This window comes from Strongyloides ratti (genome assembly GCF_001040885.1).
Source record: "Strongyloides ratti genome assembly S_ratti_ED321, chromosome : 1".
Classification (NCBI taxonomy): domain Eukaryota; kingdom Metazoa; phylum Nematoda; class Chromadorea; order Rhabditida; family Strongyloididae; genus Strongyloides; species Strongyloides ratti.
This window is the reverse complement of record NC_037307.1, coordinates 3,779,213-3,793,569: the sequence shown is the minus strand read 5'-3', so window position 1 is coordinate 3,793,569 and position 14,357 is coordinate 3,779,213. Positions and strand designations below refer to the sequence as shown.

Sequence of the window (14,357 nt, the reverse complement as noted above, 5' to 3'; positions counted from 1 at the left end):
TTTTAGTTAATTTAAATTAATACATGCAAGAATATCATAATATAATAAATCATTAATTGTATTAGATAAATATTTTTTTTTTATAAATTTAAAAAATAACAACATTAATAAAGTAATATATGTAAGTTTAAATTACCGTACTAAGTAATAATACATAAAATGTTAATAAAATGAAAGTTAATTACTTAATAACATCAATATAATTGAGATAAAATATTTTCAAAATCATTTTATTATATTTTTGTCAATAAGAAGATTTTATAATTAATTATATCTTTAAAACATTATATAGCTATAAAGTTGGTTAGTTTTTTTTTCCTGATTATCATTAGTTATGTCGGAAATATATATGTATTCCTCAAGTAATTAATTATTAATGCATCCTCAATTTTTAGATTAATTTAAAGGTAGAGTAAAATGAAATATAAGTAATATATTGCATAAAAGTTAAGAATAATTTTTAAATAAGTGATAAAAATGTAGAAATTTTAGAAAAAAAAAATTGTATAGTCAATAGTTAGTTATATTTATCTTATTTAATTTAAAAACATCAAAAAAAAATGATTACTTATTTTTCATTTCTTTTAAACTTTATATTGAAAAAATATTATTTAATAAAAAATAAAAAAAAATAGATTAATTTTTAGTCTAATAGAAGTAAAAAAATTTAATACTAGTAATTGATAAGTTTTAAGTTATACTTTTTAAATTTTTAAATTATTTATTAGAAAAATGGTTTATTAAAACTAAATATAACTATCAACTTTTTTAGAATATATTAAATGGAATGAATTTTTAAAGTAATTATATATTGTATATAATACCCTTTTATTTTGTTAAAATTTTTAATAAATTTTAGTAATTTTAAACTAGTCTAGAGAATTGTAATATTTTTTAATTTTTTTTATCTTAAATTTGTAGTCCCTTTTTAAAATAAAATAATATATACTTATTTCTAATATATTTTTTCTTATTAATAGTTAAAAAATTTTAAACATCAAATAAGGTAAAGGTATATTTATAAAAACTTAAATTTGATAATTTATATTCACTTATCATTTTGTGATGCTTCAAAAATTATGATATATAGATATAGATGTACATATGTTTATGTCTAAAAATAAGTTACTTTAAAACATTTATTAAAAATTATATAATTACTACTTTACCCGTCTTTTAAATTTTAATTTATTATAATAGACTTCTAAAATTAAAAATATTGTTATGTAATTTATTAATATTATTACTATAAATTTAATTAAACTTTTAATGTTAAATTACTTAATATTTCTTAAAAATAGTTACTACTTTATCAAGCATATAAAATGAATACAATTATCTAATTTTAAGATCCTCATAATATTTTTTTTTCAGGAACAATAAAAGATATATTTTTATTATAGATGAAAAACAATTTAAAGGAAAATTAAAATATTAATGTGTTTATTTGTTCATAATTTTATATGAAAATAATATATTAAATTTAAGTACTATTTAAACAAACCTTTTTCAATCTTTTTCGGATATAGCTATGGCTGTTAATCTTTTTTTCAAACCATTAAGAAGGAATTGATGTTTGTTAATGCAAGATAATATAAAACCAAAGATAATCTATCTTTTAATTTATAGTTACTCTTAAAAAAGAAATTTTGTATATGTCATAATATTTCTAAAATAATTATAATACATATTGAAGTTTAAAAATTGGTTTTATAAAAGTTATATTTTTCTTAAAAATTTTTATATGAATTAATAGTAAAAAAAAATATATATATAAATAATAAATTATTAGCAATAATATAACATTTCTAAGTATTGTAAAATTAAATAAAAAGTATTAAATTATTATATCAATGATACTTTAGATTTTATATTATTTGATTGAAATAATGATTTTAAAAGGTTAATGAATTTTTAATTTTATAAATTTACTTAATAATAAAAAATTATTATGGTTTATAGTAATATAGAAAAAAAAAAGAATATATAATCTTAAACATTATCTTCTTTTTTTGTTATATAAAAATACTATTTTGTTATTATTTAATAATGACTTATTAAAATAAGATATTCTTTAATTTTATAGGTAATTAAATATATTTAAATGACTTTAAATGGATAAAGATTTTTCTTAAAACAAATAACAAAGTGTTAAATAAATTTAGAAAAAGAAGAAAGTAAACAAAAATTTTTCAAATATATACACATTTTTTTTATCCCAATTGTCCATATAATTAGTATCACTATACATGCCTCCTAGATATTATTTTAGTATCAAAAGTTAGACCAGTTAAATTAAAAATTAAACTTATTTTATACTACTGATTATGTATATTCTTAATTATAGTTTACAAATAATAACTTTGTTATTGTAAATTAAAATGTGATATACATGATTATATATTTTTTTTTTATTATTTACGTAGTTCTATAAAAGACAAGATAGCAATTAATTTCTTTTTATAGAAAATACTTTCGTAAACATATTTATTTCATTTTTGCACTAAAAATTTTAATTAGAAAAAAAAATTATTTTTTTTTGTAAATATAAGATCTTTACGGAGGCGAGCGATATATATATTATTTTATAGATATAAAATATATATCTTTAGTATTAAGATAACAGGTACAAATGGGACTAATTATATTTAAAAATTATCCTAAAATTTGCTATTAAAAATTTAAATCTTTGTCTGTTGTTTACAATTGCAAAATGATACAGTAGAATTTATAAATTATTATAAGACATGGTCATTACAGTAGTATAAAATTAATGGTTATAATTAATTATTTTTCTTACAATTAATTTATAACCCTTAATTAATATAAATAATAGTTTTAATATTAATATTTTTTTTATAAAACATTTTAATAAAAATCTTAACTAAATTTTATAAGTTTAATAAATGTAAGATATTTGGTAATTTTAAATATTAAAAATGCTCATTTTCTGATGATACTTTATTATTTCCTTTTTCAATTTTTATAATGTATTAATAATTTATAATTGTTCATTGATTAAATGCAATTTTTTTATAACATGAATATTTTTTAATAATATAATAATATATACATTTTTCAGGAAAACTAAAAATAGTTTTGACATACAAATTCATTTTTAAATGCTTACAGTTATTTAAAATATATATTATTCATTTGATAAAAATATAATAACCCTAAGATAAGATATTTTAAAGTAAAATAAATATTGCTCAATATAAAAAAATAACTGCATTCAATTTTTTTTATATTTTTTTTTAAGTGATTAAAATTTTTTCTTATTAAAAAAAAAATTTTAACACGCAAAATTAACTATGCTTTCCTGATTAAGTAAAATTGGATTGAAATAAATGTTTACATTGAAATTTATAAATTAAATATTGAGTAAAAAGAATTACAATCGGAATTATTTATCAATTCAAGTGTATGATTATACAAAATTTGCATATATACGCTCTCGTTATCTTAAATTAAAGTTACATAATATGTATATCTTTTTCTTTTTTTTTTTGTTTCTTATATGTTTTTAAAAAAAATAATACTTTGGAAAATCGAGGAAATTATTATTATAAGTACAATCATTTATATGGATATCATTTTAATGTTGGTAAATTTATTTAAACATTGTTTTAAAATTAAACTAATAAATAAATTTAATTATTTATATATTTTAACATCTTGTTAAAAATAATGTAATGGTAATTAGATTATTTAACAAAGAAAAATATAATCAAAATTTATGGTGATTATACGAAATTATATATTATTTAATAGAAAAATAATTTTTTAACAAAAAATTTTAAAAAGTAAAAATATTTAAATGAAAGTAATGGTAACTGGAATGGCATATAACAAATATGAATGTTATATATCAAGGGTTTTCTAAAATATATACACATATTTATGTCAGTAAATTTATAATCCTAAAATTTAAAAAACTTTGATAAAATATATGTCATAATTAAATGGACATAGATGATAAAAAATTACAGATATTGTATATTTTTTTTTAATATCAAAATATGTTTCATTAGCAACAATTGAGTCGTCCAAGATATATTTCGATTTATAAAACTTCTACTCTCATAGGAATTAGTAATTTTATCCTCCTTATTCATATAATTTTTGTCATTCTTATCAAAATCTTACTAATGTTTAGGTCTAATGAAATTGTTCTTGTTTTTATATATATTCTTTTGTGGTTAAAGATTTCCACCAATACGTCATTATGGTCTTAATTTTAATAAAACTATCTAGATTGTATTATGATTATCTTTAAATAGTTATTATACTATATATAATCTTAATTAATAGATTAAACAAAAAAAAGTATTTATTTATAAATTAAAAATATGACAAGTTATCTTGATGCTAAGGAAATTAAAATAATATTGAAATAATAATAATCTAAATACATATTATTAGGTTAAAATACTAATTAATTTAAATTAATATTTAAAATATATATTATGATCTACAATTATAATTAAGACAAATTAATTAGCACCTCAAAACATTATCCATTACTCTAATTTATTTCCTTTTTTATACATCATTTTGTTTTAAACTATTTGGTTTTGGAATACAAATTCCTGATCTTTCCATATCTTGAGTATAATTAATATCACAAAGACATTTACCATATTCACAAATATATTCAGGACCATTACAATCAGAAGTTTCTATACAAAAGTTTGGTATCCATAAACAAGTACATTTCTGGCAACCATCAAAATCAATACTTATACCACATCCAGGATTACAAATCTCAACTTCTGGGCATAATTTTTTTATATCATTTGTATATTTATTTTCAATTGAATTACCATTATATTCATCAACAATGAATTTATCTGAATTATTCAAATGAACTTCCTCCGATGTAGATGTTATGTTTGTTGGGTATACTTCTGTTGTCAAAGGAATATTTTCATTTACCATTTTTGGTAATATTGTAGTAGTTGAGGAAGTATTTAAAAATATTTCATTATCATCCAGGTTATCTAATTCATCATTATCATTAAGTTCATTTGCTGGTGTTGTTGTTATGAATGCTTCTTTAGAAATTAAGGAAACATATTGATCATTTATATCAAAATTACTAAAATTATTTACTCCTTCTGATGTTTTATTGTCAAAATCATTTGACAATGATACCTGTTTACTAGAATTCAAAGGAGCTACAGTAATATTTATTTGATCATCTTCAATTGTATCATTATCCTCCAAATTAAAGTCATCTTTTAATGTTGATAATTCAATAAAATTTGTTGTTCTTGAATTTGCTATAAGACTATCTAAAGTTGTTGTCTCAAGATTGTTATCAAAACTTAAATCAATCCCTGGAGGTTGAGGAGAGACAGAAGGTATAGATGTCGTAAATACAAATGGATCTGACATTTCTTCTTCTGATTCAGTGGGTATATTTTGAGTTGTCACATCATTATTTGGTAATTTTAATAAAACATTATTTTCTTGTGAGGTTGATTTGTCTGATAACACATCAAATGACAAATTATATAACATTTTAGGTTTTCCTTTAATAAAATTATCATGACATTCTATATTTAAAACAATTATAAAAGTTAATATTGAAATAAAAAGTAATATTTTTACTTGATAAAATAAATTATTCATTATAATTTATATTAATATTTTAATAGTTAAAATATAGTTATTGGAAAAAAAATTATACAATAATTACAATAATTTATAATTATTATATTTTGTTTACATTAAATTATTAGCAGATAGATAATAATTAAATATCCTTATATGAAAAATAAAATATATTTAAAGGTAAAATCCTATTATAAAATGACAGTTTGTCTGATTTTTGCTAAAGTTTTATATATCCATATAATAAATAAGACCTTGAATATTAGTTCAATAGAACTCATTATTTTTATAAAAATAATTTATATTTTAGTAGTTATTATCTTTTATTTATAACTTGAATTTTAAAAAAAAATTTCACTTAATGGATAAATTTTTAATATACATTGTATTTAAAAGTGGATATTATTTATATTTATTAAATACACCTTTAAGGTGTTTCACTTCATTGAAGGCCATTAATTGTAAAATAAGTAGTATTAGTAATAGATATTTTTTATTCAAAAAATTATATATTATCTCCATAGATTATTAAATATATTTTATAAAAATATAAAATAATTATATTTATTTTAAACTTATTTAAAAAAAAAAAAAACTATTTCCTCACCACTTTAAAATAATAATGAAACAATCATATGTATATATTTTTAAAATTTTAGTATTAGAAAAACTTATTTCAACAAATGATAACTTTTACTTTGATTTTTAATACACCAAAAAAATAATTTCTTTTTAAATTAATCTTTTTTAAAGTTATTTAAAAACAAATTTGACTATAAATAATGCAAATAAATTAATAATAAAATTAATTAACTTAATAAACAGTTTTTTTCTTTGTTTCTTATCATATTAATGAAGTATTTTCATATAAACTATTTTTACCAAGAAAATAATTTCTTGAAAAGAATTTAACAACACAACTAAAGAACGTATTTCCAAAGTCTCATTTTCTGCTCATAATTTTGTAGCTATTATTTTTCTATACATTTTTTTTTAGAATAATGGCTCCATGGAACGTTATACCAGCTGCTGCCAAAAATATTAAATTTACATATGACAGTAGGTGGAATATTTAAAAAAAAAATAAACTTTTTATTAAGATAAATTTGTGCGTATGGCTCGTTATGTATCTTGGAATTATTTATGGGGAGGACGTAAGTATGGTTTACTTTTCCACGATCAATGTTTTGAACCAGCCCCCGAAGTTCAAGAAGCCCTTAGAAGACTTAATTTAAAAGAACCATGGAAATTTGATGAACGTAAGATGCGCCTATCTCGAGCACATGTTTTATCTCTTCATGGTGAAAAATTGCCAAGAGATCAATGGACTAAATGGGAAGATGTAAGTAATTATTTTATTTTTTACAATATTTATGAAAATTATTTAGGAAACTTGGTATTTAAAACCATATTTGGATGAAGTCGAAGCTGAAAAAGAGGAAAGAGCTAACTCTTCTGGTATAGTTCCAGATTATCAGATGCCTAAACCTGATAAACATTAAACTTGTTTTTACATCTAGGTTGATTTAAATAAAATTTTGATATTGTTGATATTGTATATTTTGTTTTTAAAATGATTTAAATTTTGAAGACGATTTGATCGTAAGCACTTTTAATTAAAGAATAATTGTGAGATATAGGTAATAACAAAAAGAAAAGAAAAACAATTTATTCTTAAATCGATAAATCTTACACGATAATTACAAATCCTATAAAAAAACCAATTTAATTTCGCTAGTACAAAACATCTATCTGTTACTAATTTAAAATCCAGCTCTAGCAAGGGCATCTTTAACAACAGATTCCTTCTTGGCAATTTTTTCGGCCTTAAGGGCTTTAGCTTTTCGTTCAGAGTTCCATTTAGCTGCGAAATAGACTCCAACGTATGATACCAAAACAGCACGGAAAATGTTTGCTCTTCCTAAAAAATTATTATATTATTTATAATAATGATCACTTACCAAAGTCCTCATATGGATGAAAATATGCATCCTTGAGTTTCATTAATGGTTGAAAATAACTACGGATAGAGGCACTCATCTTGGAATCTAAAATTTATTTTAATATTAGAACTTCTAAGTTACAATACAAAGTGATTGAGAATGGCTCAAAAAAAGGGACAAATGTCGGAAAATTAATAGTTTAAAATCTTCTCAAGACTTTTTGGAATAGAGTTTTACATATTTAAAATTAGCTTTTCTTATGAGAAAAAATTTAATGGATGACTAAACGTCTTTATATTAGAAATTTTTTTTATCTTTAAATCTAATTTATTTTGAATTATTTGGTTTTTTTTTTTTAAATTTTATTACAGGTAATTATATTATAAAACTTAGTACTATATATAATATATTAAATTTAATGTCTTTTCGTAGGTCTAAATTTTTGTACATTGCTTGTTGTATGATAGTAGGTTGTAATTTGTAATTTTTTGATGAGGAAAGTATGTGTTACTCTTATCATTGCTTTATTTGTAACTTTATTTTAAATTATCGTCTTGTTTGTAATAAGATATATATATAACGTTCATTACAAAATGCTATGTATTTTCTTCACCGCCTGATTGTAAATTTTAAATTTCCCCTTTATTATATGCTAAATATCACAATCATATTCATTTTGTATGATTATAATAAGTCATGCTAACAATAAATCATTTTGGAAAAAATTTATGTTAAACGATTTTAAGATATTTCTATAAAATATTTGCATTATGTTGTTGATAATATTTATAATGTTGTGCTATAGTTTTTGTTAAAAATTTATTTTCTCATCTTTATGTTATTTTTTTTTTAATTTTAGAATGGATACTAAAAATAGCATAACAAAATCAGAGAATACATTAGAAAAGCCAAATGTATCTGTACCACTTTTGACGAGTGATGAAGCAAAGCAAGCTTTAGGAAAAATGAGTGAAGAAGATCCAGTGTCTTCAAGAGTTGAATTAAGGTATGTTTTTAATCATTAATTTGATTATAATATTAATTTTTAAGAACATACAAAATTCGTTGGATAGTTCTTCTTTCAGTTGCTTTGGCAAACCTTACTAATACATATAGTTGGATTTGTTTTGCATCAATTAACACTGTTACAAATCAATATTATGGTAATAATTATGCCGATGCTGTTCTTTCTGGGCTTTTTATTGCCACAACAATACCATTTGGATTGATTGCCATTCCTTTATCCGATAAAGTTGGATTGAAAAATTCAATTTGGATAGCAAATGCATGTAATGGTATAGGAAATCTTATTAGAATGGCATCATGTTATATGGGAGAGTACAAGGCTTATGGTGCATATTTTGGTACCTCCTTAGCTGCTATTGCATATCCATGGATTATGTTTACACCACCTAAAGTTTCCTCTGTATGGTTTCCATCTAACCAACGCGCTCTTGCAACAACAATAGGTATTATGGCAAATCCATTGGGAGTTATGCTTGCTAACATTATATCACCAGCTGTTGTTTCCGTTCCTGAAGATGTCAAAACAACAATATTTATTGGTGGAGTACCAGCAGTTCTTGGAATGTTAATAACATTTATCTTTGTTCATAAAAATGCTCCTTTACTTCCACCTTCAGTTACTTCTATTAAAAAAGAAATGCCATATTTGAAAGGAATGAAGGAAGCTTTTACAAATGTACAATATCTTGTTATTATTTTTATTTTGGGAGGTGGTATAGGAATGTTTAATACTCTTTATATAAAAATAAATGATCTTCTCTGCTCAAGTGGATATAGACCAGCATTTTCTGGTGCATGTGCTGCATTAATGGTAACTGGTGGAGTTTTTGGATCTGTAGCATCAGGAATATTTGTTGATAGAACCAAGAAATTTGCATTAACAATGAAAGTAGCAATGCTTGGAGCTATTATTTTTGGACTTTCATTTGTCTTTACTGCTTATTTCCCAGGAATGACTTATGTTTTAATAATTACTGCAATTTTGTTTGGTTTCTGTGGTTTATCAGCATATCCAAATGGTTTAGAACTTGCTGCTGAATGTACATATCCTGTATCTGAAGGTATTTCTTCTGGATATATTGTTATTATGGGTCAAATATTTACACTTATCATTGGAAAAGGTATTGATATATTCTCTAAAAGGGCCACTGGTCTACGAGCAGATGAATATCAAGTTTGTTATGAAAAAAGTGTCGTTAATGATAAATACTTTGCAAAAGACTTCTTTTATTCTAATTTTTATATTGCTGGACTTGGTATTCTTTTTGTCTTAGTTACATTTATATTTTTAAAACCTGTTCTTAAGCGTACCTTGGCAGACAAGAGAATGGGAGAAGAAATTGATATGCCAACCAAAAACACTTAATTACTCTTCCAAACAATTTTAATTAAATAAATAAACTTATTTTTTTTTAACTATTACATTATTATAATAAATAACAAATGAATATCTAATTATTTTTTGATATAATTAAAAATCATTATTGTAATTGATTTGTCATTTATGTTTAATAAATTGTTAACATATAAAGTTTAACAAAAATGTATTTTTGACTACTGATGGTAGTTATCACTCTTCACTAGAAATTAAATATCTAAGAAGATAGTGATAAACAATTAGTATCATATGTTTAACTTTAAATAATAGGCAACGTTTGTTTTCAAAAATTTTACACAACATGTAACAACTTTGCACAATAAACAATCTTATTTTGCTTTTTTATATACAATTGTATATAAAAAATTTTTAAATTTGATTATAAGTAACACTTTGTATATTATCATCAATATTATTGATAAAGTTTATTTGTCTGTTCATACTTCTTTAGCAATAAATTGACCTTGTATTTCAATATTTATTTTCTTTTATATAAATAAATAATTTCATAATAAATTTCATTTTATAGCAATATGTCAAAATTTCAATGGCTATCTGCCATCATTATTTTGATTCTTTCATGGGCTATTTTTAATAATATTACAAACAAGAATGAGGTAATTTTATATATAGAATAACAAAATTATTTTTTATTTTTATAGATTATTATTGAAAATGATGGATATTATGGTTCTGGAGAAAAAGTTGCTGATGACACAAAGATATATGATTTTAAAATTAATGTTTCTAAATCGGTATTAGATGACTTAAAATATAGATTAGAGAATGCCAGAATTTCACATGAAGTATTGGAGGATGTTGATACTTTTGAGTATGGTTTCAATTCAAAAACATTACATAAATTAAAAAATTATTGGATAAATCAATATAACTGGAAAAAATATGAAAATATTTTAAATTCATTTCCTCAATTTACCACAGAAATCGAAGGACTTAATATTCATTTTATTCGGGTAATTCCTGATAAAAAATACACAAAAGTATATCCTTTACTTCTTGTTCATGGATGGCCTGGAAATATATTTGAATTTTATAAAATAATACCAATGTTATCTGATCCAAAAAACCATTTACCTTCGACGAAAGATGACTTTGCATTTGAATTGATCATTCCATCAATTCCAGGATATGGTTATTCTTCTCAACCAAGAAAAAAGGATTTAAATCAGATAGCAACAGCAAGAATATTTAAAAAATTAATGGAAAGATTGGGTCATAAAAAATTTTTCCTCCAAGGAGGTGATTGGGGAGCAGTAATAACATCAAATTTAGCAAGATTCTGGCCAGAGAATTGTTTAGGTTTACATTTAAATATGGCCTTTTTTTCACCAACATCAATTTGGGACTATTATTATCAAATAGTTGGTAGTATATTTCCAACATTAGTTTTCAAGGACAAAGAATTCTCCGATTATAATGCTCTTTCCATAATTAGTATTATTTTAAAAGAATTTGGATATGGGCATATTCAAGGAACAAAACCAGATACAGTAGGAACATCATTGAATGACTCTCCTATTGGTTTGGCAGCATATATCCTTGAAAAATATTCAACATGGACGTCAAATAAATATATCTATTTGCAAGATGGTGGACTAACAAAAGACTTTACACTTGATGAATTGATAACGATTGTCATGATATATTGGACTAATGGAAATATAGTTTCATCTCAACGATACTATAGAGAATATTTTTATAATTCCAAATGTTTTGAAACCAGTAAAGTATATGTATCAATACCTACTGGTTATGCCTCATTTCCAAATGATCTTGGAATTAGAACACCTTTAGAAATTTTTTCACTTCATTACAATACCACACATTTTACTCTTATGGAAGATGGAGGACATTTTGCAGCTTTTCAAAAACCTAAAGAGTTAGCATATGATATATTTAAGTTTGTAAAAACTGTTTAAGTTTAAAAAAATTGAATATATAATTATTTTTATTTCAATACAATTTTCATTTATGGAAATAATAATAACTATAAAATATTTTTAATTTTTATTAAAAGGTTCTGATAAATATTGAGCTCCAATTCCTTTTATTCCTTCTTTAATTGTTAAATCATCATCATCATTAACTTTAATACTTGGATCTAGTCCTTTCCATGATCTATTAGATAGTACACTATTTGCAGAATAAAGCTGAATTTCCTGACTTTCTTTGTCATTTTTGTATGAATTTAAATTTGTTCTACGAATTTGCCCAGTAACTAAACTAACATCAACATCATCTTCACAGGTTGAACTTTTAATTTTATCATCTATAAAGTTTAAAAATTCACTTGTCCATCCTTTTTCAGCAAACCACTTTTTATCTCCATTCAAACCAATTTCTGCTTCAAATAGGCAAACTAAAGGTTTATGAAAATCACGAGTCTCCAACAATACACCAAATGGGCAACTTAACAATATAAAAACATCAATTTCATTTGAAAAATTAGCCAACTTTGCTTCATTTAATTTTCCAATCGAAAAAACATATAATTTCTTTCCATTAAGTTTACATAACTCTCTCACTCTTTGAATAGCTTCATTATGTCCACTAACTCCAAGTGTTCCAATAACTAATCCAATACTTTCTGCATCTTTAATCTTTTCAATAAGAAATAACCGTTTTTTTAATAATCTAAATGCAAAAGAATCTTTGTATTCTATTTTATTTAAAATAGGATCATAAATAATTCCTTGAACTATATTGATAAATGTCATCATCCATAATGTTATTAATGGCGAATCACAAGAACCAACAAAAAAAACTAAAACATTTTCTAAATTTTCATCAAATTCTTTGGGAACACTTCTTCCAATTACACGTTTCCCCTCTTTACTTGTATCAATTGGAAAATGAAATATTCTTTTATCACTTAATAATTCTTTAAGAAGATTAAATAATTCCTCTCCATGTTTATTGTATGAAGAATCATATACTAAGGCAATATTTTCTTCTTTAATTTCATTTTTACAAATAAAATCTTTAATTAAATCTATATTTATAGGTAAATTTCCTAAAATATATAGTACAGGCATTCTACATGAAGCTAATGTAAGACAAGATTCACCAAAATGAATTAATGAATCACATTTTGCATGTTCAGCTGCAATATCATCAACACAACAACTACGATAAGAAGTATCAGCTAATACATACAGTTTTACATGTTCTAACTTTTTTTCAATATTTTGTACAATAAAATATGCATAAATGAGATAAGAATCTGGTAATTGAAGAGCTACCCTTTGAAATTTATTTTCATCAATCCATTTAATACATTTATCAATTTCAAAAAATTTATAAAGATCATCCTCTGATAAATTCTAAATTAAATTATTAGTAAAAACTTTTAAATTCAAAATTATACCTGTAAAATATTGAGAAAATTTTCTTCTGTACCATGTGAAATATCTTGAGTAATTACATTGTCATCAGAATAAAGTTTCAAAGCTGAAGGATCATTTAAAACTGACATAATTTTAAAAAATTAAACTTTTTAAACGTCTTATCAAGATGGTGTTTAAAAAATTGGTGTAATGTTTATCAATCAGAAAACATTAATTCATTTAATGATGTTGCTTCGATTTATTAATTCAAAAAATTCTGTAAATATTATTACAAAATTAAATAATGTTTCATACAATTTTGTTCGGTCTATGTTTATACAGACCCAAGAAACTCCTAATCCTTTAACACTAAAATTTATGCCCGGAAAAAGTATTTTAAAGGAGAATACAAAAACATACAATTTTACCTCTGTTTCTGAGGCCAAACAAAGTCCTTTGGCATTGTATGTTATAAAATAAAAAAAAATCTAATTTTTTATTGTTAAAAACTTTTAGACAACTTTTCCGAGTTGATGGTGTAAAGGGAGTATTTTTTGGAGAAGATTTTATTACAATAACCAAAAAAGATGAAGATATACATTGGGGAGTTATGAAACCAGAAATATTTGCAACAATAATGGATTTCCTTAATAGTGAGAAACCTATTATAAATGAAGAATTTACAGAGTCAGATGAAATAACAGATACAACAATCTTACCTGATGATGATGATACAGTTGCAATGATAAAGGAACTACTTGAATCACGAATAAAACCAATGGTACAAGAAGATGGTGGAGATATTATTTATAAAGGTTTTGAAGATGGAATTTTAAAATTAAAACTTCAGGGAAGTTGTACAAGTTGCCCAAGTTCACAGGTAACATTAAAAAGTGGAATTAAAAATATGATGCAATTTTATGTACCAGAAGTAAAAGATGTAATTGAAGTAAAAGATGAAACAGATGATATTATTGAAAAAGAATTGGAAAAACTAGAACAGAAATTAAAAAAAGAATAAATAGATGTTATGACTTTAGTATA

General features: G+C 22.4%; 7 protein-coding genes across 7 annotated transcripts; 4 read left to right on the top strand and 3 right to left on the bottom strand.

Moving 5' to 3' along the window:
• Positions 1–4,545: 4,545 nt before the first annotated feature.
• SRAE_1000122800 (Hypothetical protein) lies at positions 4,546–5,526 on the bottom strand (the record flags this gene model as incomplete). The annotated part of the gene is made up of 1 exon (XM_024648158.1): positions 4,546–5,526. The coding sequence occupies one exon, from the start codon at positions 5,524–5,526 to the stop codon at positions 4,546–4,548; it is 981 nt and encodes a 326-aa protein (XP_024502164.1).
• Positions 5,527–6,620: 1,094 nt separating this feature from the next.
• SRAE_1000122700 (Cytochrome b-c1 complex subunit 7) lies at positions 6,621–7,121 on the top strand (the record flags this gene model as incomplete). Its single annotated transcript, XM_024648157.1, has 3 exons — positions 6,621–6,678; positions 6,720–6,961; positions 7,008–7,121. 3 exons carry the CDS (start codon positions 6,621–6,623, stop codon positions 7,119–7,121), a joined length of 414 nt encoding a protein of 137 aa, XP_024502163.1.
• A 261-nt stretch (positions 7,122–7,382) lies between these two features.
• Positions 7,383–7,659, bottom strand: SRAE_1000122600 (Hypothetical protein; the record flags this gene model as incomplete). The annotated part of the gene is made up of 2 exons (XM_024648156.1): positions 7,383–7,540; positions 7,581–7,659. The coding sequence occupies 2 exons, from the start codon at positions 7,657–7,659 to the stop codon at positions 7,383–7,385; spliced, it is 237 nt and encodes a 78-aa protein (XP_024502162.1).
• Positions 7,660–8,422: 763 nt separating this feature from the next.
• Positions 8,423–9,954, top strand: SRAE_1000122500 (Major facilitator superfamily and Major facilitator superfamily domain, general substrate transporter-containing protein; the record flags this gene model as incomplete). Its single annotated transcript, XM_024648155.1, has 2 exons — positions 8,423–8,568; positions 8,613–9,954. 2 exons carry the CDS (start codon positions 8,423–8,425, stop codon positions 9,952–9,954), a joined length of 1,488 nt encoding a protein of 495 aa, XP_024502161.1.
• A 545-nt stretch (positions 9,955–10,499) lies between these two features.
• On the top strand, positions 10,500–11,906 carry SRAE_1000122400 (Epoxide hydrolase 1; the record flags this gene model as incomplete). The annotated part of the gene is made up of 2 exons (XM_024648154.1): positions 10,500–10,583; positions 10,629–11,906. 2 exons carry the CDS (start codon positions 10,500–10,502, stop codon positions 11,904–11,906), a joined length of 1,362 nt encoding a protein of 453 aa, XP_024502160.1.
• An 81-nt stretch (positions 11,907–11,987) lies between these two features.
• Positions 11,988–13,462, bottom strand: SRAE_1000122300 (Diphthamide biosynthesis protein 2; the record flags this gene model as incomplete). Its single annotated transcript, XM_024648153.1, has 2 exons — positions 11,988–13,310; positions 13,355–13,462. The coding sequence occupies 2 exons, from the start codon at positions 13,460–13,462 to the stop codon at positions 11,988–11,990; spliced, it is 1,431 nt and encodes a 476-aa protein (XP_024502159.1).
• Positions 13,463–13,643: 181 nt separating this feature from the next.
• SRAE_1000122200 (NIF system FeS cluster assembly, NifU, C-terminal domain and NIF system FeS cluster assembly, NifU-like scaffold, N-terminal domain and HIRA-interacting protein 5 family-containing protein) lies at positions 13,644–14,334 on the top strand (the record flags this gene model as incomplete). Its single annotated transcript, XM_024648151.1, has 2 exons — positions 13,644–13,777; positions 13,830–14,334. The coding sequence occupies 2 exons, from the start codon at positions 13,644–13,646 to the stop codon at positions 14,332–14,334; spliced, it is 639 nt and encodes a 212-aa protein (XP_024502158.1).
• Between the last annotated feature and the right edge of the window lie 23 nt (positions 14,335–14,357).